Source organism: Macrobrachium nipponense, chromosome 13 (assembly GCF_015104395.2).
Source record: "Macrobrachium nipponense isolate FS-2020 chromosome 13, ASM1510439v2, whole genome shotgun sequence".
NCBI lineage: Eukaryota > Metazoa > Arthropoda > Malacostraca > Decapoda > Palaemonidae > Macrobrachium > Macrobrachium nipponense.
Window position 1 is genome coordinate 78,926,578 of NC_087206.1, and position 27,589 is coordinate 78,954,166.

General features: G+C 38.1%; 1 protein-coding gene across 4 annotated transcripts in view; it reads right to left on the reverse strand.

Annotated features, from left to right (window-relative positions):
- The window catches only part of LOC135225881 (nipped-B-like protein B), a 217,143-nt gene that overhangs the window by 15,488 nt on the left and 174,066 nt on the right, over positions 1 to 27,589 (reverse strand). For all 4 annotated transcript variants that reach the window (XM_064265448.1, XM_064265447.1, XM_064265445.1 and 1 more), the window contains exons 18-30: positions 19,235 to 19,480; positions 18,944 to 19,102; positions 18,613 to 18,750; positions 18,200 to 18,481; positions 16,859 to 17,085; positions 16,588 to 16,750; positions 15,697 to 15,961; positions 14,850 to 14,941; positions 14,180 to 14,587; positions 13,843 to 13,989; positions 11,047 to 11,267; positions 10,212 to 10,395; positions 9,902 to 10,033 (exon numbers count right to left, since the gene is read on the reverse strand). In XM_064265448.1, coding sequence (XP_064121518.1) covers positions 9,902 to 10,033; positions 10,212 to 10,395; positions 11,047 to 11,267; positions 13,843 to 13,989; positions 14,180 to 14,587; positions 14,850 to 14,941; positions 15,697 to 15,961; positions 16,588 to 16,750; positions 16,859 to 17,085; positions 18,200 to 18,481; positions 18,613 to 18,750; positions 18,944 to 19,102; positions 19,235 to 19,480 — 2,664 coding nt within the window. The remainder of the gene's footprint in view (positions 1 to 9,901; positions 10,034 to 10,211; positions 10,396 to 11,046; positions 11,268 to 13,842; positions 13,990 to 14,179; positions 14,588 to 14,849; positions 14,942 to 15,696; positions 15,962 to 16,587; positions 16,751 to 16,858; positions 17,086 to 18,199; positions 18,482 to 18,612; positions 18,751 to 18,943; positions 19,103 to 19,234; positions 19,481 to 27,589) is intronic.

Sequence of the window (27,589 nt, forward strand, 5' to 3'; positions counted from 1 at the left end):
TTAGGCAATAGTTTGTATGCAAGAAACATAACATTTGTAGTAGTTACCTGCAAAGCTTGTTAATCTCCAGTTAATCAGAAACTAAATGATAGGATTTTAGAAAAACATTTATACCAATTTCAATATCATATATCATAATACTGCCAACATACTGACTTGGTAAAAATCCAGTCTAAAGAAGTCACCAAAAATTACTCAAGCGTTTGGTATACCAGCACAGAAGAAAATAGTAGGATGCATAAATTCACATTTGGCTGTGCATCATTATTACACGATTGTATCTGTAACTAGTTAAGCCAATGAATGCCTTGCAATAAAGCTGAGCAAACATACTCATGCTTGTGCTATTCTCTGTGCCACTTAGTACTTGGTCACAAGGAATCAAAGTATCACAACTTGATAAACAATCATAATCAATACAATGTACTCATATATGATCAAATAACAAACCATACCTGTTTAGCTGAAATACTCTTGTAAAAAGAGACCTGTAATGCTGAACACCATACAGTCGTTTGATAAAGAGTAGTCCTAAGGTACATATAAAAACACAAAGAAAATGGACTTCCCATACTCAAGTTCATACCATTCCTTATGTAACACTCTTGAAAAAACTGAGTCACAATTTCCTTGCATCAATTTGTCTGACGTTCAATAACAATTAGAAGAAAATATGGGAAGTCACAATAATATGCTACAATCACTATAATTAGGGTCTTCACCATGGATCAAAGGCTGCCACTTCACCACAGACCAAAAAATGGTGAAAAAAAAAAGTATGAAGACAATTTTAGGTTAATACATGTTTCAACAACCTTCAATCATATTAATATTTAAATATTTGTGTTTTGAATAGAATGTATCTATAATGATTTGGGCATGGCATCTAAAATCCATGGGCAAGATACCTAGTCTCTAACCCTCATTACTTGGTCACTCCCGTTGCTCTTCAAGAGCAGTAACCTCGGTTATATTATTATAAAATGTTCAATGTGAATAAATTATATTATAATTTAGCTAAACAAAGCTAACAGAATGAACAAACTAACAATCTTAAGTCTAAAACTATTATTCACAACATTCTCAAATAAACAACACATTCACACTTTAACACGCACAATGTAAGGAGCTTACTTTAAAAAAGGTTTACTATTACTCAATATTTCTGTAAACAAAAGTTATTCAGTTGATAATAATTTCAAAATGCCCGGAAAACAAAGTCACAATTATGTACAGTGGACCACCCCTTATTCGCGTTCTCAGGATTCGCAGACTCGCACAGTCGCAGATTTTTCTCTGAAACGTTTCTCCGCATTATTCACGGAAAACATGCCTATTCGCAGTATTTTTCTATGATAAATATCCAGAAATTCCTGGGTTTTTAATCAATTTCATCATAAAATGCACTTTTTGAGATAAAACTATTAAAAAAACGAAGTATAAAAATCTTTAGTTGGTTTAATCTCGAGTTTTAACTAACAAAATAGGAGGTTTAAAGCATTTTTATAGGGGTTCCAAGTATTCACAGGTTCTAACTATTCACCGCCCCCCCCGGAGAGAGAGAGAGAGAGAGATTAGTTTTCTTCTCTCGAGTATTTCTTTGATTTCATATGTAACTTATAGTCAAGTTATATGTATATAAAAAATTACACTATATTACTTACACAGAGTAACATAATTTAAATTATAAGCACTGACAAACATTGAAACTACATTTTAAAACCAAGGATGATTATAAAAATGATATTGTAATGATACAATTAAGTTTGTTCATACTTACCTGGCAGATATATATATAGCTGTATTTTTCCGAATCCGACAGAAATTTAAACACTTACGACACACGCAGTGGGAGTCAGGTGGTTAGTACCCATTCCCGCCGCTGGGAGGCGGGTATCAGGAATCATTCCCATTTTCTATTCATAATTTTTATTTCCACTGTCTCCTGAGGGGAGGTGGGTGGGTACTTGATTATATATATCTGCCAGGTAAGTATGAACAAACTTAATTGTATCATTACAATATCATTTTGTTCATGAAACTTACCTGTCAGATATATATATAGCTGAATCCCACCTTTGGTGGTGGGAGTAGACAGAATAGAAGATTTTAGGAAACATATATATGCAGATAATTGATATCTTGATTCCTTACCTGTTAGCATAGCTGACTTCGTGGTTACTGCCGCGTAAGTCTGCTTGTGCTACTAGAGTTGCCAGCAAGGTAGAGACCTATATAGCTGGTGCACTCCAGATGATCTGTCAACAGGGGCGAGACCACGACGTGACTAGACCATATTGACCATACCATGAGGGCTAAGAAGTAAAATAAATATATATATAAAAATATATATCACCACCTGACCCACCTAGCCAAAGTTAAGGTGTGTTAACTAAGGCTTAAGAGTTAAGAAGTCACCGTTGTCGGCGACTCAACTACTAAATTAAGAGCTCTTCCTAACCATTTTCTACAGGATAGGATGAGTGGTACTTCTTGCCCCCAAGATTGTGTCTGCAGACACGTATGGCCCTAGCGAGCAGCAGATCTCATATGCCATCTTCACATCTCGCAGGGAGTGTGAATTGAACACAGAGTTGCTTCGCTAAAACATGGTACTCAGGATGTTGCTGAGTGCCATGCTCTGTTGAAATGCTTCCGAGGCCGCGCCCTCACCTCGTGAGCATTCAAATCAAAAGATTTCAAATCTTTGTGCAAACACAAAGAAGGAGCTTTTTTGAAAGACCTCCTTAACAATAAAGCCAGGGTGTTCTTCGATATGGGCAAGTCTGGTCTTTTCGGAACACTGCAGATTGTCCGTACGACTTCGACTTTCTTGAGTTTTATGTAGATAAAACTTGAGAGACCTGACAGGGCACAGGACTCTCTCTGGCTCCTGCCCACTAACTTGTGCCATCCTTGCTTCCAACTCCTGGCCCCAGGACAAAACGGGTTTCCATTCTTAGGCCATAACGAAAAGCTTAGAGAGCACACCGCCTTGTGTTCTCTAAAGCCAAAACTTGTGACGATGGCTTAAAATCTCACTAACCCTCTTTGTCGTATCTAGGGTGGTTAGAAAAATGCCTTCCTGATCACATGCAAGAAGTTAACAGGTAGGAGATGTTCGAATGCTTTGACATCAAGAACTTCAGACTATGTCTAAGTTCCATATTGAAAGCTTCGATCTGGACATGCACAGTCAGTCCGTCTGTACTAACGTCAGGTGACCGACCAGTTGACCAGTCAGACAAATCAAGGACAGCAAGGCTGTACCCTGAAGACCATAAGGCACTATTCTTCGCTGAAGGATGAGTGTTTGGACTGCCTGGGCGATTCAAGCTAAGCAAACCTTGGGGGGTGTATCAACGCAACCCAACGTTGTTAGCGAATCAACTCCTGAGCCACTCCTGACTCGAGCTTCTGGTGCCAGGAGAAAGGAGCGAGGAGCAAAAAGGCGATTCAGTCCCGAAGGACGAATGCCTGACAGTCCAACCTGGTCTCATGTTAAACGATCATCGGGGGTGTATAAACGCAACCGACTTCGTCAACAAGAAACTCAGGGCTACTATATGTCTCCTGATCTCGCACGAGTGTCTGACTCCGAGAAAACAGGTGAGACAAAAAGTAGATGGTGAGCGAGTTTCGAGATTTCACAGAACTCAAAGATCGTGAAGGGCTTTGTTGTTTGACAGAAGCAAATCTCTGAGCCCAAAGGCCGTCAACAACATATTTGCGTATTCTTTAATAGTTGTGACTGCCAGCTTATCCCATTCTTCAAACGGAAAGGGAAGACTGCAATCTTATGCTGTCAACATCTCGATAGTCTGAACGTAGTCAGACTCAGAGCGGAGAGGTTATAGGTACCTTTCGTGTTAAAGGAGACCGACTCTCTCGGAAAAGGTCCTTGGAAGGACGTGACCTCTGTGAATCTAGGGTCTTGAAGGCCAACATGGGGCGATTAGCGTCATTGTCGCTCCCTGTGATGATATAAATCATCTTATTACATTTCCTAAGTGATTGAAAAAGGGGAAAAGAGACTCAAACATCCATCCCCGTTCAATATCATAGGATGGCGTTTAATGTTACCGCTCCCGGATCGAGAAAAAGGGAGCAGAGAAGAAGAAGCCTCTTCGTCCTCAACCTAGCGAAGAGATGAATGAAAGGACGTCCCTAAAGTCTCCACAACTCTCAACATACTTCTAAAGAAAGATTCCACTCGGAAGTCAGTAGTTGCTGCCTTCGATCGAGACGATTCGAACGGACTTTTGCAATCCTGTAACGAACCTCTAGAGGATCGTTCCATTCTACGCCTGTTGTTATAATAGGCTCTTTCTCGTAAACCCGAACAGGGACCGAGAGAAGATACTTCCTAAGATATGAGAGAGCTGTGGAAGATCAGAGTTGATATGGACCATGGTTCCAAAAACTCGTTTCGAGGACTGGAGGGACGACTGAATTGCTTCCACTTCTTTCAGATTATGATCCAGGACATCTGAAACCCTCTCCAGATGTCCGGCAACTTCTTTCTATCACCTCAAGAGATACTTAACGCACCGAGAGATGTTCAGAATCATTCCTAGATCTTTAATAAAATTTCAGTTTCCCGGTAGGAAAAAACTGTAGAGGTCTGAATTGCAGTCTATTCAGGGAAACAAACTTCTTTAGGAAGGAAATGGTCCCCAGCAAGCTCATCCATTCCCTCACACAGTATGTTTACTTCCCTAATAAGGCTGCGCTTTGCCTAAGCAAGAGAGCATATAATAGTGCAATGTTGTGGTAGACTCGTAGTCCTATACCGTGCGGTAACGAGCACCGAAAGGAGTAAGATATCTCTGTAGAACATATTAAGGCCAAACGAATGCAATGTTTATTCATTTCATAGTAAGGAATCCCCTCAATTTTAGGCTAAAGTCCGTGATTGTAGGGCAGAGATACAGTTCGTCAGTCAATCCCGCAGGAGAGAGAGAGACGTAACTGCCAGCACAGAGATACGGTTAGTCAGTCAATCCCGCAGGAGAGAGAGACTTAACCTACAGCGCATGACAGCGAACGAGTTGGTACTGGCTCGTTTGGACTGGAGGAGAGGAGTCAGAGGACAGTGACAGCAGCAGCTTAACGATCGTCCGTCATCGTCGTCTCTTAAACTTTACATGCCTGGGTTGCCAGCTACCCTATTCTATGAAGAAAAAGGTTCGTTATTTTTAGCATAAAGAGACTCTCAAGCTGGTATATTTAAGCGAAACAGAAAACGCTAAATATATAGATGCGTTTGTGTCGTCAGAACACTACCATACAACGGTAAAAGATAAATCGGAAACTCCTGGAAGGCTGCAGGGAGTAACGATTAAATGTCCTTAAAATGGACCATAGACCTCTCGGTTGCCATCCGAAGAGGTAACTACAGCAAGCGTATATGACTTTGAACCAACCAAATAAATAAAATAAACGCAAGGCAAAATATGAAATTATATCACAATAAAGTTTTGTTCATACTTACCTGGCAGACATATATATAGCTGAATTCGGAAATACAGCTACATACATATCTGACAGGCAAGTTTCATGAACAAAACTTAGGAGAATCGAAGCAGTCAGCTCAAGCTTCTTATGTTATTGGACATAAGCGTTCATTGACGTAGTCTACAAGTCTATTTCTTGTACGAGTCTGCGAATGACGAATGAGAGCTCTTCCGAATCTTGTCAATAAGAGCTTATTCGCTTACGCAATATCAAGTTAATGAGATGTTTGTCAATGAGAACTAACCCATTTACGGGACAGAGAGATATTTTGTCAATGAGGGGATACCCACTTACTTGACAAAACGATAGTATATTGTCAATGGGGGAAAGTCACTGAATTGACAAAACGTAATCCAGGAAGTCGAGTATTTATTTCCGATTCCCGTCTCAAACGAGGAAGGGGCAAGAATCCTGTTAAGAGACTGGGCTTACGTCAGGTATTACGACGATGTTCAATTCGGCAGCGTAGTCCCGACCTAGGAACTAACAAAATCTATCATCTGAAAAAGCCCCTTGTCAAAATGGGCTAAAAAGCCTGGGGCAAAATTATCCTGGGAAGAGGAAGAAACTCTCCAACCAGCTTCCTCTCCCGTATCACAACTAATGCCTGCTAAAGCTTAAAATTTATTGGCAGTATGGCAAAGGCAGTCCTGTCTTGCGCTTTCCTGAAGAGCATACTTTTGATGAGTGCCTTTGCAAGAATCCTACTGAACGTTGCCGAGAGTCCTGACGTGCAGGACATCGAGCCTTTATAACCCATAACTGCCTTATCGCAAAGTCTTGACTGCGGTAGTGGCAACTTAAATTTATTGGCAGAATGGCAAAGCTTGCGGTAGAGCAAACGAGAACTTCCCTTGAGCTTTCCTTAACTCCACCCACCTATGCGAAAAGCAATATTAATTGACAGAGACCTCTTGAATTCACGAAACCCGATGTCTTGCTGGGTTTCGAAGAAGTTGTCTGTTCACTTTAAGCTTACTCCGAAGCACTGCCTACTTCACATTCTTTGCAGGTGAGGTAGAAGTATCATCGAAGGTAGAGGTAAAAATTCTTTAAGCCCAAATCTGAAACAAGAGCTTGAAGAGTTCAACAGAAACGTTCAGCCAGGCGACACACCTGGCGTGCGCTGGTGCACGCTCGGCGTCCACTGGAGCGCGCTTGGCGTCCACTGGAGCGCGCTCGGCGTCCATTGGAGCGCGCTCGGCGTCCACTGGCGCGCACGCTCGGCGTCCACTGGCGCGCGCTTGGCGTGCACCCGCGCGCCCCTGGCTTGGGCGTCCGCTCTCAAAAGCTTACTGCTACTATGACTTCTTTTACGTATTTCTCGGTGGAAAGACGGACACGAGTTCAGGCGACGTTCGCCTTCTTACTTCTCACTGAAACGCATAACGAGAGAGAGAGAGAGAGAGGACGTGAAGCGTCCTCTTCTATAAAGCTTCTATTTAGAGGCGCGAGTCCATCCGAAAGCTCCAACCCCTGCGCGGGGAGGACGCTTCGGAGGACGAGAAGCAATCCTTCAGGATTCGTGCAGTGCACGCACTTAGGCAGTCTGGGGATTTTCATCAGAAACTGCCGAAGGCACGCCAGATCGGTGGGGGTTCCTCGTAACCCTCCTTCGGCTTTCGACATGCTCTCTCATGGTTCTGGGAGTCAAGCAGAGGTCCCGGCCTAGAGGCGAAACGAGGCCGATCTGACGCACCCTCCACTACACAAGGGGTATCACTGCACTTCTGCACTTCACTTTTACTCTCTAAAGCAAGCACTTTCGATTCTAAGTTACGAATCGAAGGAGTATCAGAGAAAGGGCAATTTCTCTACAGACACTGCTTAGGGCCCGAAGGCAACACTGCAGGGTTAGGAGTAACAATTACAGAAGTAGCACTTCACAGCAATGAAGGAGAGCGAGCACCTCTCGTAGACATATACATAGCCCGTAGGCCATACTACAGGGTTATGCAAAATAAAGTCTACAGGAAGGTCTGATTAATTGCGTACATACGAATCATACGTCTTCCTTACGGAATTAGACATGTTTACTGATTAATTGCGTACATACGAATCATACGTCTTCCTTACGGAATAGACAAAGTCTCACACTCCTTACATGACAAATCTCAACAAAGAAGCAATTTAAGATAGCGTATGCCTAGCCACAAATCCAAGTGAATAAATCTAAAGACAATTAGGATACTTAGCGGCAATGAAGTTTCCAAAATCCTAAGACGGAGGTACTGAAAACAGGTGTTTTCAGCACCGGCGACAGAAAAATTATGAATAGAAAATGGGAATGATTCCTGATACCCGCCTCCCAGCGGCGGGAATGGGTACTAACCACCTGACTCCCACTGCGTGTGTCGTAAGTGTTTAAATTTCTGTCGGATTCGGAAAAATACAGCTATATATATATCTGACAGGTAAGTTTCATGAACAAAATAACATGTAATAACTCAAATTTTACAACAACATTTCAAACTTTAAACACGAAGTTCCCCATTATTAGAAGAAGAGGGAATGCCAAGTTTGGAGATGTCACCGATTCTTTATGATTTTTTCATATGGTATATTCTTGTACCCTGACCATCAAACTAAAATATGACATTCATTGGGCTAACATTTTTTTATTAATAAAAAGAAAAAGACTTTTTCTTTATGATTACTGCATCATGAAATTCCTCAAGTAGAAACTTTACAATGGTATTAATCCAAGCTGAGAAGTCTTAAGCAAATTGCTTATAATGACCAATTAATTATGACTTTGACTAAGTGTTACACATGAAACTAGTAGTTACTCTGAAAGGTTCTGGCTACAATGATTAAATTTATGATCAATATGTTGTCTTTGCACAAAAAGTTAGCATAATAAAAAATAAGGACAGTGCCATTTTTTCCTAACCTGTATTAGGTTTGGTATCTGACTCTTCAATATTGGAATAATTCATACATCTAATCATTTATTTTTCCTTTTTTAATGTGTGAGTTCTTTCTGTATTTCACTTTACCTTCTCTCTTACTTCCTAATGAACACTGTATTCTTTTGAAGCTTGAATTTCAAGTTAATGGCTGTGCTAGCTTGTTTCAAATGAATTGGATTAATCTTCTACATATAATAATAATAATAGTAATTATAATAATAAATAATAATAAGTAATAAATAATAAAATAATTATAATAAAGGGAAATAACAAAGCATAGAGTGTGTTGAGAGGAACATTCTGCAAATGTTACATTGGTCAGATTGAGGAACATTTGCAAAAGCTGTGGCAGACAAAAATAGCAGACAATATCCCTCTTCCTGTTCACTTCAGTGGAATGAAACTCCATAACCTGGACGAGGGTGGAAGCACACTCCATAACCTGGACGAGGGTGGAAGCACAGAGTAAGATAGTGCATCAACTGAGAAAATCAATTCTTTGATACATGGTGCTTGAGAGGGAGACTCTGATACCAACCAGAAGCAGAAGAGTCTGAAAGACTGAAAAGTCTGGTGTACAGTATTGGCAAAATTTCTTTTGAATGAGGAGATGCAACTGATCCTCATCCCCACCCTTCAGTAGTGGTGTAAGAATACTATCACCATAGATTCTGTGTGTCATAAAAGGTGACTAAAAGGACAGTTGCTGCCTTGCAGGTCTTAAATTTTTAGTAAAGGTTAGCCCTACTGCCAATGACTGTGGAAACTGCTGCCTTGCAGGCTTACTTTTTAGTAAAAGGCTAGGGCCACCGCCAATAATTACTGTGGAAACAGCTGCCTTGCAGGTGGACTTTTAAGTCAAAGGCGAGGCCTACTGCCAACAACTGTGGTTGATGACAGCAAGGGCATGCGGTTGTAAAAAATACCCTTCGCCAAATAATAAACCATGCCTGATGCTGTAGGGATAACGGTAGGAAAGAAGATGCAACTGATCCTCATACCAGTCACGACACTCCTAACATTAGCCAAGAACAATTCTGGCCAGAGCAAGATACTCGCAAAGATGTGGTTTCTCATCCAATGGCACACATCCAATGATGACATAACTTAGCTGCAAGCTCACCTAAGTAAACCTCTACAAGAACACAGTCATAGTAAAAAGTCTCATCAAAATCCAAAAACAAACAGAAGTAAACAGCACGATGGCCTGTAATAATCAGGTATATTGATAATTTTGTTCCTTCCTATGGCAATGCCAAATAAAGACAAAGTAAATTTTCCAATTACAGAAAACTGAAACTTTAAAAGGCACTTCCTAACAATGATTTATACCATCTTCACCATATGCTTCTTAAGAAAAATGTTCATGTAACCGAAAAAAAAATAAAAATAAAAAAAAGCCAACTAATGAGGGCAGAGTCATGTACATTAATAGGTAAAAATAAATAAGTAAATTACAGGAAATAACTTACATGATGTCCTCTAAGATTTCTAGGAGTTAAGGTGTGACCATCGGCATCATTTTGCATAGCTTTACGAGCAGCCTCTGCATCAGAGTCATCCTCTTCGTCATCTGGATCTATCTTAAGCATAAGGGCTTTAAACTGAAAGAAAATGATTTATAAGACATAGAAACCCTTTCCAAAAAATCCATTAGAGCACATTCTTGACAAGCAATAATTTCACGCCTACATAATATATGAACAATATTTCCACACTGTATTACATATTTTCATCAAGAAATTATGAATCAGACTAATATATTAGAATATTAGTACTTACATTGAGGTATTGAGATATAAGATCAATCTTTGGTTGCATATCATCTTTCTTATCTACATTCTTTTCTGGCTCTTCTTTAAGCATTTTTAATGTTGTCTTAGGATTAAATTTTGCAGTACTTTTCCTGGTGCAAGCCTTTTCATACTGCTTGGATGTGTCAGAAGGAGAATACTGAGTGATCCGCCTGAGGAAAAACAAGAGATAACAATTATGTCCTAAAAATTGGCAAAGAATTTGTGACTATGCTGGTATCAACATTTTACAGCAAAATTGGCATTAAAATTTCTAAATATTTCTATGGCATATAAAAATCATTACTTCTTAAGGCTTATGTCACTGGTCTTGATGGCAGAAGCAAGGAATTACAGATTGACCCTTAGCTGTTATTATCTTGGTGAGCAAGGCTTCTTTTGCCAAATGAAAGATTGACTGATTGATCAATAGTAAATGCTAGCCTCATTACTTCTTAGCTCTAATCTAGTTATTTTAAAGCGCTGAGTAAGATGAGGAATGCAACAAATTATGGGGAAAAGAAAACTCCGCTTATTAGGAATAGTAAACTGGTAGAACAAAAATGACAAAATCTACCATCAGGGACCCATAAAAAAAAAAAAATAAATAAATAAATAAATAAATAAAAACAAGATGAATTTTCACTCTAGGGAAACAATAATGATTGACCTGTGGTAAAACAGTTTGGGGAAAAATGTCAAAAGCATTGGATAACCAAACCTGCACTCCATGTGAAATGGGACCCACTATACAGCAGTGACCTCATTTGCAAAGATGTGCATGGCAAATAATATAACTGTACAAAATACAAAATTTAACTTACCCATCAGTGATTCCATAAATTTCTTTTAAATAATCTTTTAACATTAATAACAACAGACATCCCTGACAGGAATTGATACAATCTTCTAACGGAGTAAGGCAGGGAGGGAGACGTGATAAATAAACCTCCACATCTTCCTCATCATCTAAATCATCTACATACTCCTCCTGACCAGTTTCTGGATTGATTTTAACTTCAGCATTTGGTGGAGGTAATAAAGCCTGAAAGAGATTTAAAAGAATCAGAACAATGTACAGTAAAGACAACCACTATTACAGTTTTAATAAGATTCTTATTTCAATAACTTGAAACACTTCTACACCATAGTAGCTGCTGTCAGCCAGTTTCAAAACAAAAAACTGAAGCTAACCATATACAGTAACACCTCCAATGACACTTCAAGTTCTGGCATTTTCAGTGTCAGTGGTCTTTGTTAAAAATGAACAGAAAAATAAACTTGCATTGGTTTATACATCTTGGACATAAAAACACCAGAAGCAATCAAAAATGCCCATGTTCCAGCACTCAGCCATAATACAAAAAATCAAAAGAAATGGGCCCAATCACTTAAAATAAACAAAAGTAAATATACACTGGAAAAAAAAAAAATTAAAGCTCAAATAAAAAAATAAGAAAATATTGCTGCAGTACTACAAGTTCAGATATAATAGTTCCCACATTTGGTCTGTTTAGTTTTAGGAACTAGGCAGCAAATTAATATGTGCTTGCTTACGGGACCTTTCCTGTGACTTGTTTGCACTGAATTTTATTATTATTAACTAGCTCCATGTCTCCAACGTAAGTTCCTAGTGCAAGTGCTGCTAAGTTTAACAATATACCATTGAAAAATAAACTATGAAAAAAAATTATGAAATTAGTGAGACTGCTACCATAGACTTCAACTGAAGCCTATGGTAAGACAGAGCTCACACACATCACCTAACAGGTATGTACAGTAGAGAACATCCACATTGTTTATTAGTTTTTCTTTATATTCTTCAAAATTATTATGTATAAATTTATCAAAGAGTAAAACATTTTAACTATCAAAGCAACCTACTCAACATATATCAGCACCATTATGGGGTTACTTATGGGCATTTATAGGGTCTCTATTTATTTAAAAGTAATAATAAAGGCACTTACAGTGTCTCTACTTTAAAAGTAATAATGAAACAAATTAACTTTCCATATACCATCAATATAAATAATGAAATTATGGATATTCAAAATAAATATGTGATATTGTTTGTAAGGCTAGTGGTTATTTTGGCTTTGTGTGTAGTATACATTTCTATGCTCATTTTGATGTCAGAAACCTCCCTAGAGTTTCAAAGGAAAAACAAAAAGAAAGTGTATATCAATTATATTTTAGCATGAAACCTCTGTATATTATTTCAACCATCCTCACACCCGAAACAATTATGCTCACTAATCTCTACACTTCAGCTTACATCTTTTCTGTTACCAAGAAACGTGTAATATTTTCATTGGAAGAAAAATCCAATCAATAAATTTACTATTATTTTTCAAATGATGAACCCTATACATATGGAGCAAGCCCACAGGGGTCATGACTTGAATTTCAAGCTTCCAAAGAATATGGTGTTTATTAGGAAGAAGTCAGACAAGGTAAAGGAAATACAAAATGAAGACATCTTCCTTATTAAGGAAGAAGAAATAAATAAATACATTAACCCTTAATGAATGGGTATCATCATATGAGTATATAAAACAAGTTTTGAGTGATGGATGGGCTAACTCATACGAGTATTAATATTACATGCCATACTATTTGGATGAATCTAGTGGGAAAGATGTTCATGGCACTTCAATGGTTCATAAATAACTTATGGCAACTGTAGTAGTTGAGCACAGGAGAGACATCAATCATTATGGCTTGAGATTTCATTGGGGAATGTGCTGCCTCTCTGTAGCTCCAGGTGTCTTTTTATTAGTTTGCTCATACATATACCCAGGAATTGCTGTTGATTTTAGTTCTTATCTTTTATGATAATGCGTCAGCTGTAATTGTCATTTTGCAGAGAAGTGCAAAAAATATATTAGAGAAAAACAAGTATACCTAACAAAAAGTTACTTCATTTTCCCATCTCAGTAAATCTTGTAAATATTTCACAACAAATGTACTCAGAATTTGTTACCGATTTGAGTTCTTATCTGTTATGATATTGTGTGAACTGTAACTATAATTTTACAAACTAAAATATTAGCAACACATGTATAACTTGGTAAAATTAGCATATTTTCCAGTGTGTTTTGTAAAAGAGGCCCCACACAGGGTTGTAAATAGTCACTTTCAACTTCCTGTGAAAGGTAGGGAAAAAAGTTTTAGAATTTTTTCCCCACACAATGTGCATTTGCACTTCCTCCTTCCATTGATGCATTTTTCTTAAATTGGCCAAAGTGTTTTCTTCTCAAGTTGGCCAACCTTCAAGTTTGCCCAGTTTGGGGCTGGGCGGGATGTATATTTAGTCTGACCAATAAGGGTTAATAGATAAAAATGTATTAAAATGCAAGAAGAGCAGTACTATTAGGATAGTAAAGCACTGCATCTTCACTTGAACTTTTGAAGCTCCAATTGCACGAATTGCCAATTTACATACATTTCTTATGTTTATAAATTATAGATAAATATGCATTCCAAAAATTAAACAAACTTACAACCAAATCTCTTAATATTGTCTGATACAACTCATTTCAGATAGGGAAAAGAAAGGAATATAAGGAAATTCCTTAAAAATAAAAAAATATATATAAGAACAGGTATCCTCTTACCTCTCTGAAGTTCTGAAGAATATTTGTACCCGTGACAGAGATCATTATATCAATGTGGTGTATTATGAACAGAGGCTCATCAATCACTTGATAAGGGAAGTATGCTAAATTATCTGCGATGAACAACAGCTCTGACAAATTGCAACGCTGCAAAAAATAAAAAATAAACTATTGTAAATACTGCACACAACATATTTTCCAAAAAGAAAAAACAAAGGAAAACTGCAAAACATAAAATGAATTAATATTCATGAACATCAGCACTATAAAACTGGTTAACATTAACTTTTCAAACGAATACAGAAAGAACTTGGGTAAAATGCACAATAGAACTCACAGCTTGTTCCTCAAACTGCTTCAGCAAAGAAAACGCAACCGCTCTTCTGTGCTGCTTTGTAGAACGCATAATCGAGTATAAAAAACCATTAAGCGCCCCCGGATGTTCTCCTTCTTTCGAACGGAAACCTCGAGTGGGTGGCTGTGCCTGGATGAGGGTGTGTAGTCGATATGATAATCGAAACCCCTGCATTGCTTTCATCCCAATGAAACCTGGGTATTTCTTTTCAATGTCTTGCAACTGCTTGTCAGCCGAGTGTGCTATGGCTTCCTCCGAGTCTGTGGACATACACACTAAATATGGTACAATTTGGACGGGGTGGACTAGACCTTGAGCCAAAACTAGCTGAATTACTCTCAGAGCAGAATGACGTACAACAACACACCCAGCCACAACACATTCAAGGACCTGAAACATTAGGTTTTATATTATTATTTTTAAGAGTTTGTGAGCTTGCAACAGAAAAGAGCAAATTTCCAATAGAATAGATAAGTGTTAACTTTCACTGACAGGATAACAACCATAAACAACATAAAACACATGCCGCAATATCATTGATCAATTATTACTTTATGTAAATACAATTTGTTTCATTAATTCTGACGACATGAGAATTTAGTCAACAGCAATATTTTGAAATCAATATGTCAAACTACTACACAAAACTAACCTGCTTAAGATACATCTGTATGATAGCTGACGCCATACCCGACTGTAAATCACACATTTCCTTTAGGTTTTCACGCGTTTTCTGCTTAGCCCCTGAAATGAAAAAGAAAAGAAAAGTTCAAACCCTCATCATCATCATCACAATAAACTACATTTTAGTATAGTATAAAAAACTTATGAGTAATAATCTTCTATTATAACTGGAATAACTGTACTTCAAATGATTTCATTAAAAACTATTTCCCCTTAATAATAATAAGCTACAAAATATTTATTAGTTTACATGACTTCCACATTGACACAGTGTAGTAATAACGATGGTGGTCACGACATTAAATAATGCTGCTTTTATTAGCTGAACTGAAATTATTAGCAAAGAAAATTGTTGTACATTTTATGCTGCATTACCAAAGGAGTTAGTTCAAGCACTGAAGCAAATGTTATTGGTACCATAAGTAGAAATTTATCAAACATTTCATTAAAAACTGAGAATGGTGGTGTAATTAAAAACTGTCTTTCTCCCAATAGAAAAGGAAAATAAACCTGCACGTTTACTCTAAAGAAAAGGATACACGTTACAATCGTTGTATAAAGCTAAAACTGTTGAATCATGGAATGTGCTTACTCCGTTAAAGAGAGCATAGACAACATTTATACAAATTCAGTATACCTTTTAATATAGACATTTTAATTTCTGCACCAAACTTGAAGTTATACTCTTCTTAATAAGAAAAGCACCCTAACCTGACAAAACATACTCCAAATCATTAAAAAATATATCTATTAAGGCCAAGAAATCATTTGACTCAGGAACACAAAAAATTTACGATCATATTTCCCAAACTTACATTCTTGATCTTGCTTGATCATACGAATCTCTTCCTCTTGTAGGTAGGTTTCTACATTCAGCAGTGTTTGTATTCGGAGCTGTGTACTGACAGACTGGTCTAACAACAATGTGTGATACAGTTGTTTCAACCGGGGCCCCATCATTAATTCATAATGCCGTATACACATGAATCCCAAAGCTTGTAAGGTGCAATACCTGAGGTTCATATCTGGCAGCTCCATGAAATACATCAATGTGTCAAAAACTTGATCAGTGATGTCAACCTGAAAAATCGAGAAGTTTTTATTAATTTTACTGGATTCCAGCTGGGGGCTAGAAGATTATCCTAATGTTAAGACTGAAGGTTTGTTTCATATATGAACAAAAGTTTTTTTTTTTTTTTTTTTCCAGTCTTTTGAGATTTAGCTTATTTATGGTTTTATTAATTGAACATAAAGCTACACCAAAGTGTTGTATGTGACCTAAATTTTGGACACATCAGTTAAACGAATAAAAAGAACAATCCACAATGGTATGTACATTTAAAATCCTTTAAGTCAAAAAGTCAAAGTGACCAAAATGATGATAAGAAGTAGGGTGATGTCATTTCAAGCCTAAAGATTTTGCTTTCGACAGCAATGGCATTTCATCTGAATAAAGTGTAAATCAAAATTCAAAAGTAAAATATTTTATTGAATTTTTCCACAACACATCAAAGATAATAATTTTCAAGTTGAAATTTTTAATGATGCAGTGCCAAAGTACAGAAAGATATTTTTTCAAGTTGCTGTGGTGGAATGATAGGTTTGTGCAGTCATGATCACATCCCACATTGTGGGGGAGGGGGGCTTAAGTATTGGCATATGATTAACGAGGTTATGTGAACCAAACAATCTTAAAATTGTCTTACCGGTAACCCGCATCTGACGTCATCACTTTTGAGATCAAAATGTTTTAGAAGTAGGCCTATGGTGTATAATGCTCTTCTAAAAAATGGCTTATAAGACTCTAGTTTTGGATTTTGAGGATTCTCTTCATTCAGCTTCTTATAGTCAATGATAAAGCTATGATACCTGTAATGAGAAAAGTACAAAATGTTAGTAACGTATCATTTTGAAACATGTTACAGTTAACCCAAATTTACGTATATAGACAGTCAACAATTTTCTTGCTGAACTTACCTTATAAAGCAGTCTTTTATAAGCCTATAATTTTTGGTAACAGTGTTAACGATGGACCCTAATAAAGCTAAGCACGATGTGATGACAGTACGATCATGCTGAATTATTAACTTTACAGCGTCTTCTTCTAACTGTGAGAGAAACGTTTCACTTGGATGTTCCATCAGTGGTACTACCAGTTCTAACGTTCGAGCCACAACACCAATCATTGTATAATCCACCTGGGTCTGTTATTCAAAGGAAAGGAAAAAAAGCGAATAAGTTTTAATACAATAGAATTATATGCACCTGAAATACCAGATACAAGTAACACATAGTATAACAATATAATTGACTGCAATTTATAATTTTTGTGTGTAAAAGTTATTACCATCACTTCCAATGCTGGGGATGTTAAATGATAACTATGCTTAATCTGATAAGAAGGTATATAATCACCTACTCCTAACATCCCACTACATCCTCAACACTGAGGTTTTAATCATGGCTGGACTTCAAACAAGTTCTCTCCACTATATCATGTCTAGTGCAATTCTGACATAATTTTCTTATGTTCAATTATGTATTAAAACTACACAACAAATATATTATTCATAGCTTAATTATTCTATTCATAGCTTAATTATTCTAAGAGAAAAAAAAGAAAAAAAATCTAAAACCTGTCTCTGATTACAATGAAAACACAGGCTATAAGTGCTTTTATAATGCATAGTACAGTGTTCTCCCCTATTCACAGGGGAATATGTACCACACACCCACCACGAATAGTTGACACCCATACTAAACTGGCACAAGATCATACTTTGTATGATAAAAAAATGGTCTATGTATACTTGAAGTCACAACATGATTAACAGTAGTTAACTACCAAGATGTTAAAAGCTTCAAATTAGAAATTTTTTTCCTAATTTCAATGACATGTACTGGCAAAAGATAAGAATCCATGACGGTTATAATTATAACCTTAAAAGTGCTAACTTCTATTTTTTTAAGAATCAAAACTTTTTCAAGATTCACCATATGCAAGGGATATTCAGGTACTATTTGCACCTTTAGCTTCATTGGTTATCTATTATCATTAAATAACAGGGATATCATGCCTGTTGTCTTGTCTATAGACAACTAGGTTCTTGAGCTTTCTCATTAATACTCATTTAGATCCAAATACATAAAGGTTTATTCCTAAGACATTGAAATGATCATATATAATTAGTTTCAAACTTATATGATATTTATACTTAGTTTTTATGATACAAGAATGAATTCCAATTTTGAGATAAGAGGATTCAAACTGCTTTCAATGACATACAAAAAACAATAACAAATGCATGCATATCTTACCCGGCATTTCCATGCTAAATATGGCTGAAGAGTGATAGCATGTTCAATGAGAAGCTGCGGACGGATTTTGGCAAATAGATACAGGGTCTTAAGACATGCAAGTAACCTCTGCGATGTAGTTCTTGGTTGCTCTGATGACTGATTTTCAGCACCACCTTCTTCCAACACTAATATATGCCTTACAAGACAATCCACAATTTGCTTACAGGCAGTTACAAGGGACTTCGGAGGTTCAGTGTTGATTTTTGTTACATCATCCTTGTCCTCTTTCGGTCTAAACATCTGGAAGTTCATCACCAACTTTAAAATCTCATAATATTTGATAAGACAGAACAGACTGCAGGATGGTGAATATCATGCTTTGGTCATACTTCAGTCAATGGAAATGTCAACACATCTAAATTTATACTTACACTGTGCAACAGCTGTTCAAACCAATCCAGGCCAGTGTCTCGGCAAGCCACTACAACTTCTGTTATATTATTGACTTTACGAAGAAGTGCTTCTTCATCAACTTGAGGCCTTTCTCTCACTGGAGTAAACCACATATTCTGAAATGTGAAGCAATATGTAAACCACATATTCTGAAATGCGAAGCAATACCTAAAGTACAAAAATTATGATGCGATGCAATTTAAGCACTGCATCATGTGATTATGAAAACTTTAATTTCTCTACATTACTTTGTTCAGAAAAAAATATACAATATATATAAAGCCTCCAGCAAACCAAAATCAAACATACCTGGAAGACTTCTTGCACCAACTTCTTTATGCCTTCTTCATCATTTACTCGACGAATCATTTTTACACAAATTTCTGGAATTTTTGTGAAGTCTGGACACTCTAAACATATATCTTTTAATATCTTTATAACACGTTTCCTTACACTAACACCAGTATCCTGAAAGCAAGAACAATAATTAGCACTAGTAAACACTATCACCTCAATACAGAATTTTATCCACTAAAAATAACTGTTTCAACACAAAAAACTGTTTCATGTAAAATAAGGCAACTAATATTCAACTCTCACCAGTATTCTTGCTGCAATCATTTCATAGTAGGTATTGAGCACTTCTGGTCGACACAACACAAACTTGCCAACCAGATCGACTGCCGCCTCTCTCACAGATGTGGAGTGATCTAAAAATGAATGATGAACCCCCATCTGCATATCTGAACGAGACAAGACTCCTGGGTCTGCTTCAACCACCATTGTCAAACATTTCATGGCTTTTGTCCGAACAGCGATAGCAGACTCTGTCAGCACTCGTAGAATCTGCAAGCAGTTGTTCAATAAGGTCTGAATCCTTCAAAATACATTATTGTATTCAAAGTCAGCATTTTATAGTTTTATAATGAAAAGTGAAAACTACAATAACTATATCAAAAATGACACATGTAATGCGATTTCCAGCTTACTTGGGACGCATGCAAGATTTTCTCCTTAAGCATAAGTTATAAACATGACAATTTTTTTACCAATTTGTATTTTTCATAACTTACAAACCTGAGGTCTTAACATTAGGATAAATACTCAGCGCCAGCTGGAAACCGGTAGTTTAAAATAATTGTGTACGCAAGGGACTATTGGCATCTGTGCTTGGTCATGAGACAAGTGGAGGCACCCACATACCCCTCTTTAACTCGTGTCCCCGTTAGTTATTCTTCCAACCCAGGTTAGTAGATAAAGGGGGTGGTTAGAGGTGGGCCTTTTTTATGTTAAGACCTCAGTTGTTCATATATGAAACAAACCTTCGGTCTTAACATTAGGATTTACTAGCGCCAAGCTGGAAACCGGTAGAATTAAAATTAATCTTGTGCGATCCATGGACTATTGGCATCTATACCGGTCACGGGGCATGTATTACCCAGAACCGAGGCTAGACTAAGCCGCACTGTTGATTTGGATTCCCTGCTAGCAATGAGGAATGGGGATATCTTGAGAGTCGCAATTGCTGTTGCCAGAGGCCATACTGGAAGAGGCTATAGACAGAAGAAGAATGGACACTAACGATAGATTGGTACAGCTGGCAGTTAGAAAACATCTAACAGTCAAGCTAACCCTACGGAGGTAAGGCAGCAGCAAATACCTCGAAAGAAGCCAGTGAGGCATAATATCCCAAATAGAACAAGACCCTCTTCCCAAAAAAAGTTGGCTCATCGGCCCTTTCAAAATAGAAATAACAGAGGAAGGGGGATTAGGGGAAGAGGGAGAGGCTCAAGACGATAGGATGGGTGCCTCTCATCACTCAGCCACACCAGTGGGGGGTTGCCTGGCAAATCACTGGAAGGTGTGGCAGGAACTGGGAGCAGAGCAGTGGGTGGTGGATGTTCTCAGGGTCGGGTATTTGATTCCGTTCGAAGTATCCCCACCCCTGACAGAACAGCCATTACCTCACCTCGCTTATGCTCAAGAACCTCAGAAGGCTTTTATTCTGCAAGAGGAAGTGAAGATGATGATGGAAAAAGGGGCTGTGGAACAAGTATCCATTCCGTAAAAGGGGTTTTACAGCAGGATTTTCCTTGTACCCAAAGCCAACAGGGACTGGAGGACAGTAATAGACCTGTCAACATTGAATCTGTTTATAAAAAAAACCAGATTCAAGATGGAAACTCCAAAGACGGTTCTACTTGAAGGACGCATACTTTCAGATCCCAGTCCATCAGTCTTCCAGGAAATTTCTCCGCTTCAGTCTTCCAGAGAAAGTTTTCAAGTTCAAAGTCCTGTGCTTCGGACTGACAACGTCTCCTCAAGTTTTTACAAGAGCGTTCACTCTCATGCCGACATGGGCGCATGCTTAGGGGATCAGGCTAATAAGATATCTAGACGATTGGCTGGTGATAGCAAAGTCCAGAGAGAAATTACTCAGGGACAGGGCAACCCTTCTACAGTTTAGTCACAACTTAGGTATTGTGATAAATCAGGAGAAGTCGCAGTTGGATTCAAGTCAAAGGCTAGTGTATCTGGGAATGGTTATAGACAAAATAAAAGCCAAAGTATTCCCGACAGACCAGAGAGTAGAGAAATGCAAACAAGTGGTGACTGCCTTTCTGGAAAAACAAACACAGCCACCTAAACAGTGGCAGGTATTACTGGGAGTTCTAACTTCCTTGGAGAAGCTAGTATACCACAAGGGAAACTACACCTTCGATCTCTACAATGGAGGATGAAGGAGTTTTGGTCATCAATAGTAGATCACCCTTACAAGCAGATTCCCTTGTCGGCAGAAGTGAGGAAAGACTTGCAACCCTCCCCTGATCTCTTGCTGTTCTCAGATGCGTCACTAGAAGGTTGGGGAGCCCATATAGAGGAGCTGATGGTTTCAGCAAAATGGAGTGGCGAGGACAGAGAACTTCATATAAACGTGCTGGAGTTAAAAGTAGCTTTTCTAGCACTACAGGAATTCAGGGAGAGGGTGAAGGGGCAATCAGTGGTATTGATGTCAGACAACACCACAGTAGTAGCTTACATAAACAAACAAGGTCTAGTTTCTCGACAGTTACATGTGATGGCAGTTCAACTTCATCAGCGGGCTGTAGAGAACCTAGTAGACATCAGGGCCAGATATATTCCGGGAAAAAGAAACATAGTGGGTGACAAATTGAGCCGCACAGATCAGATCCTGGGAATGGAGTGGTCCTTGCATCAACAGGTAGTAGAAAGGATGCTCAAGTTGTGGGAAAGGCCGATCATAGACCTATTCGCAACCAGGTACAACAAAAAGTTGGAAGTGTATTGTTCAGTAGTCCCAGACGTAGAGGCAGTAGCAGAAGATGCGCTACAACACCCATGGGACAATCTGGACGTTTACGCATTTCCTCCATTTTGTCTAATCCCTCCATTTTGTCTAATCCGTAAGGTTCTGAACATGGTAATGTAGTCTCAGAACCTCAGAATGACTCTGGTAGCTCCTTTATGGCCAAAGGCAGAATGGTTTCCGGACCTCTTGGAACTCCTAATAGACGTGCCAAGAGTTACCCCCATGGAACAACCTACTATGTCAGCCGCACGTGGAGAGGTACCACCAGTCGAAGTCCCTATCACTTCATGGGTGGGGACTCAAGTATCTCCTCCGAGCGAGAGGGTTTTCACAAAAAGCAGCAGTGCAGATGGCAGGAAATATCAGAGAGTCATCGGCAGCAGTATACTAAGGAAAATGGTCAGCATACTGTGATCGGTGTCGTAGAGGGAACTTGTCTCCACTCGGTACCACTATTCAGCAATAAGCAGACTTTCTGATATATCTGAGGACAGAAAGGCATATGTCTGTATCTGCAGTAAAGGGGTACAGGGCTGCTCTAGCCCTCGGTCTTATGCATGGAAGGTGTGGACATTTCATCTTCATGGGAGTTGGCCATGTTGTTGAAGAGCTTTGAGCAGTCATGTTTGCCAAAGGAACTAAAAGCCCCAGATTGGGATTTGACCATGGTACGAAGTAGTCTGACAAAAAACCCATACGAAGCACTGAGGGAGTCCACAGATAGGAGCCTGACCCTGAAGGAAGTCTTCTTATTGGCCCTAGCTTCAACCAAAAGGGTGGGGGAACTACTTGGCCTGTCATATATCGTAAAGCACTCAAGAGGTTAGAAGTCAATGGTATTCGAGTTTGTTCCAGAATTCGTGGCCGAAACTCAAAACCCATCAATAGTGGACGGTAGACTCGGCTCCTTTTCCATACCTTCTCTGGCAGATTTCGTAGACAATAACAAAAAGGAGATGCTTCTGTGTCCTGTCAGGGTAATAAGAGAGTACTTAAGAAGGACAAGGCACCTCAGGCCGGGGTGCCAAAGGTTGTTCATAAGTACAGGACGGAACAAAAAGGAAGTGTCCAGGAATACAATATCGTTTTGGGTAAGAGAAACAATCAGGAATGCCTACATAACAGAAAACAAAGGGTCAGATAGCCAGGAGAGGGCTAGGGCTCATGACATCAGAGGCTTGAGTGCTTCTTTGGCATTCAAGAAGAATATGTCTGTAGAGAGAATTCTGAAAGCTGGTGTTTGAAATGCTAAACAACTTTCACTTCCTTTTATTTAAAAGACGTTGCCCATAGATCCTTGGATACCTTTTCCTTGGGTCCAATGGTGGTGGCCCAGCAAGTGGTATAGCTCATCCAGTACCCCTGGCAGGTCAGTTTGTGTCTATTCTAAGATGAAGGTATGAAAGTAGAATGAATGGGATGATTGGTCTTTTTTCTTTACTACTTTCTTTCTACTCCTTTACCTACGGGTAGTATAAAGGAGAGTACCATCATAAGCTGGAACGGACTAGATGCAGGTGAAGTGGTCAGCCATACTGTAAAGTTATTTTAGAGTATAGTATACTTTTCAGTAGCAACACACCCCTCTCAGTAATAGGGAAGAGAGGGGTGATGGTAGTTCCAGATACAAGGGACAAGAGTGGTTTATGAGAATGGAAGGTTCTGTTTTCCCATAGTTTATAAACCATGGCATGGTACCAGCACCCAGTTAGGGAAACCAATAGATTCTCTTATCTTTGGTTCAAGGGTTATAGTCCATTCTCTTGGAATACTCCCAATATTCGGAAATGGATATAGGTGGCAAACTCCCAGTCAGTTATAGAGACTTACCTCCCTCCAATAAGTAAGTCTATCCTAATGTTAAGACCGAAGGTTTGTTTCGTATATGAACAAATGACAAATTTGTAACTAATTTGTATTTTTCATAGCTAACAAACCTGAGGTCTTAACAGTTAAAGGCCCACCTCGAACCACCCCTCTAGCAGTCTAAACTGGGTTAGAAGTGTAACTTGTAGGTCACGGGACGCTGAGGGCATTCTGGGTAATACATGCCCCGTGACCGGGTATAGATGCCAATAGTCCCTGGATTGTACAAGTTTAATATTAATTCTACCGATTTCCAGCTTGGCGCTAGTAAATCCTAATATTAAGACCTCAGGTTTGTTAGTTATGAAAAATACAAATAAGTTACAAATTTGTCATGTTTGTAAGTTATGAAAAATACAAATTGGTTAAAAATTTGTCATTTGTTCATATACAAAACAAACCTTCAGTCTTAACATTAGGATAGACTTATTCTTGATGGGAGGTAAGTACTATTAACCAACTGGGAGTTTGCCACCTTTGATCAGTTTTCTGACTACCAGAATTCTAATAAACAACTGACCAGTATTTCCGAATCTAAGACATATATGAATATCATAGAGTCAGACATCTGGGTTCTACACAATGTCATAGTTCATTGCGTCCGAGGAAGATAAGAAGATCTGTCCTTCTAACAAACAAATTCATCCACTCATGTAGGTTTGTTATCATTCCTCTCCCCCTTGCTAAAGAGAGGAATGTCTTGCTACTGATAGGTATCTTCCTGATACTAACCCTAACAGTATGGCTACTTCACTCACCTGTACCTTGTCTGTTCCAGCTTATGATGGTGCTCTCTTCTTACTGCCCGAAGTAAAGAAGGAGACAGAAATTTTAAAAGGAAAGAGGCCAGTTAACTCCTCCATTTCACATTCATACCATCATCTTAGGCAAGATACCAACTGACCTGCCAGGGGTACTGGATGAGTTACATCATTTGTTGAGCAGCCACCAAAGGACCCAAGGAAATTGTGTCCAAGAACCTCTGGGTAACCTTATTTATATACAGGAAATTGAAAGCGGTTTTTCATACAGTGAACGCACTCTCAAATTTCAATGAACAGATAGACACCTTCTTGACATTGCTCAATTTTGAGCTTCGATACAGTCACAGACCAACCGTCACGATCATTTTAAGATATGTTCTTAATTGCCAGAAGGCCCGTATTCCTCTGATGACCTTCTCTTCTGTATAACCTCATTGGTACAACTTGACAACTAGGAGTAGGCTTGACTGATCGCCTCTGTTTGGCCTGTTCCTTTACGTCTACCACCTTTATGTTCTAGGTGACGTAGTTCTTTCTATAACCACAGAGTACTTTGACAAGTCAAAGCCGGCCCTCCTGAAGGTGTCTCACACTGTGCTGAGCACGACTAAGAAATGTATCTGTCATTATGACCTGTGCTGCATAGACTCATTATCCCGGACTCTGGGGCAAATTGGAACTGATGTTCCTAACTACTTTTAAGTCTACATTGAGTACTCCCACTCTACCAAGGTCAGAGGAAGACCACCATCCACAGTCAGTTTCCTGTAACATGACTGATGTATGTGCCTGGTGGTAATCCATCAAATCTACTATGATACAGAGTATGTTTTCACTTACAACATCGGAATTCTTATGTGCCCCATCCAGTTCACTGCTTCTGATTCATCTGAACATTACTCAGTGTGAAGTGATACTGACATGCCCAATCACCGGTCCAATGTATATATATCACCATACATGTAATTACAGAGAGACTTCCCTCTGTTCTGACCTCTCCACCAGATCATTGTCTACTGACCCAATGCCTTTAACCCTTAAACGCCGAGCTGGTATTTCCGAAAGTGTCTCCCGTATGTCGGCAGCGTTCATGAGTGAGCGCCGAAGCGGAAAAAAGTCTTTTCTCAAAAAATCATAGCACGCTTAAGTTTCAAGATTAAGAGTTTATTTTTGGCTCCTTTTTTTGTCATTGCAACCATCAGAAATGAAAAACAATATCATTATCATATTTAAATATTGGAATATATGACAGCGCAAAAAAAAAATTCATATATAATTGTATACAAATCGCACTGTGAGAAAAAGGTTATAGCTAATGAGTTAATTATTTTTTTGTTGTATTGTACTCTAAATTGCAATGATTTTGGTATATAACAAATTGTAAAACGATCAAAGCAACACAGAAAATATTATCACAATATGATGCATGAATTTGTAACGCACGGACGTGAAAAAAAAAAAGTTTTTAAAAAATTCACCATAAATCAAAATATTGTGCTAGAGACTGCCCATTTGTTGCAAAATAAAGGTAAATAATTGAATATTTCTAGAACGTAGGAGTTTTAGCTTACAATTGCGTTTTTTTACCATTTCGGTCGAGTCAAAGTTGACTGAAGGTTGATATTTTGGTACTTATCGTTAGTTATATAAAAATATTTCAAAAATGATAAAAGCTATAACCATTAGTTGTTTTTGTTGTATTCAACATGAAATTGCGCACATTTTCACATATAAAACTTTATGTAACGGCTAATATAAAACGGTGCAAACATTACGACAATCGGACGAAAAAATTTACGATTTTTTTTTTTCCCCTCAAAAATTCACATAAATAAAAATATTGTGCTAGAGACTTCCAATTTGTTGCAAAATAAAGGTAAATGATTGAATATTACTAGAATGTAATGGTTTTAGCTTACAATTACGTTTTTTTACCATTTCAGTCGAGTCAAAGTTGACTGAAGGTTGATATTTTGGCACATCATTATTTATGTGAAAATATTTCAAAACTGATAAAAGCTACAATCATGTTTTTTTTTTTTTTATTCTACATGAAATTATGCACATTTCCATATATAAACTTTATGTAACAGCTAACATAAAACGGTGCAAACATTACAACAATCGGACAAAAAATTCTGATTTTTTCGGAAGTTACCACGCGGACATAAGGAAAGTTTTTTTTTTAAATTTACCATAAATCGAAATATTGTGCTAGAGACTTTTGTTTGTTGCAAAATACAGGTAAATGATTGAATATTACCAGTATGTAAGAGTTTTAGCTTACAATTGCGGTTTTCGACCATTTTGATTGAGTCAAAGTTGACCGAAGGTTGATATTTTGGCGCTTATCGTTATTTATATAAAAATATTTCAAAACTGATAAAAGCTATAACCATGAGTTGTTTTTAGTTGTATTCTACATGAAATTGCACACATTTTCATATATAAAACTCTATGTACTGGCTAATATTAAATGATGCAAAAATTATGAGTGACAAAATAATTTCCGAGATGTGTCGCTGATGCTTTATAGTGCAAGAAGAAAGAAATTCGAGCTTGCATGCCTGGGTAACGATTGTAAACAAAACAATGGCTTGATGTGTGAACTCCCAGCATCCCCCAAGGTGCGTGATTCAAAAGTTTTCGCCAAGTAGGCCTATAACTTTTTTTCTGCGAATTTTAAAAAAAAACTTTTTTGCATCAACGTTTCATACGTCAATTGGGCACCCAACAGACAATTTTCGTCAACATTTAATACGTCCAATAGGCGTTTAAGGGTTAATGGACCGAAACCTCCTCTATATAGGCAGTCACGGCCAAAGAGTCATTCTCTATATGTGAGCTAAAGACCTTTGGAGTTGTGTTACATCCGAGGTGACACTCTACACCCAAAATCTTAAAACTATTAGTTCGAAAAGGGATACTGGGCAACCTCAAGACCTTGAGTTATTAATCCTACCTATCGGTGATGCCTCTTCCCCACTCGACCTG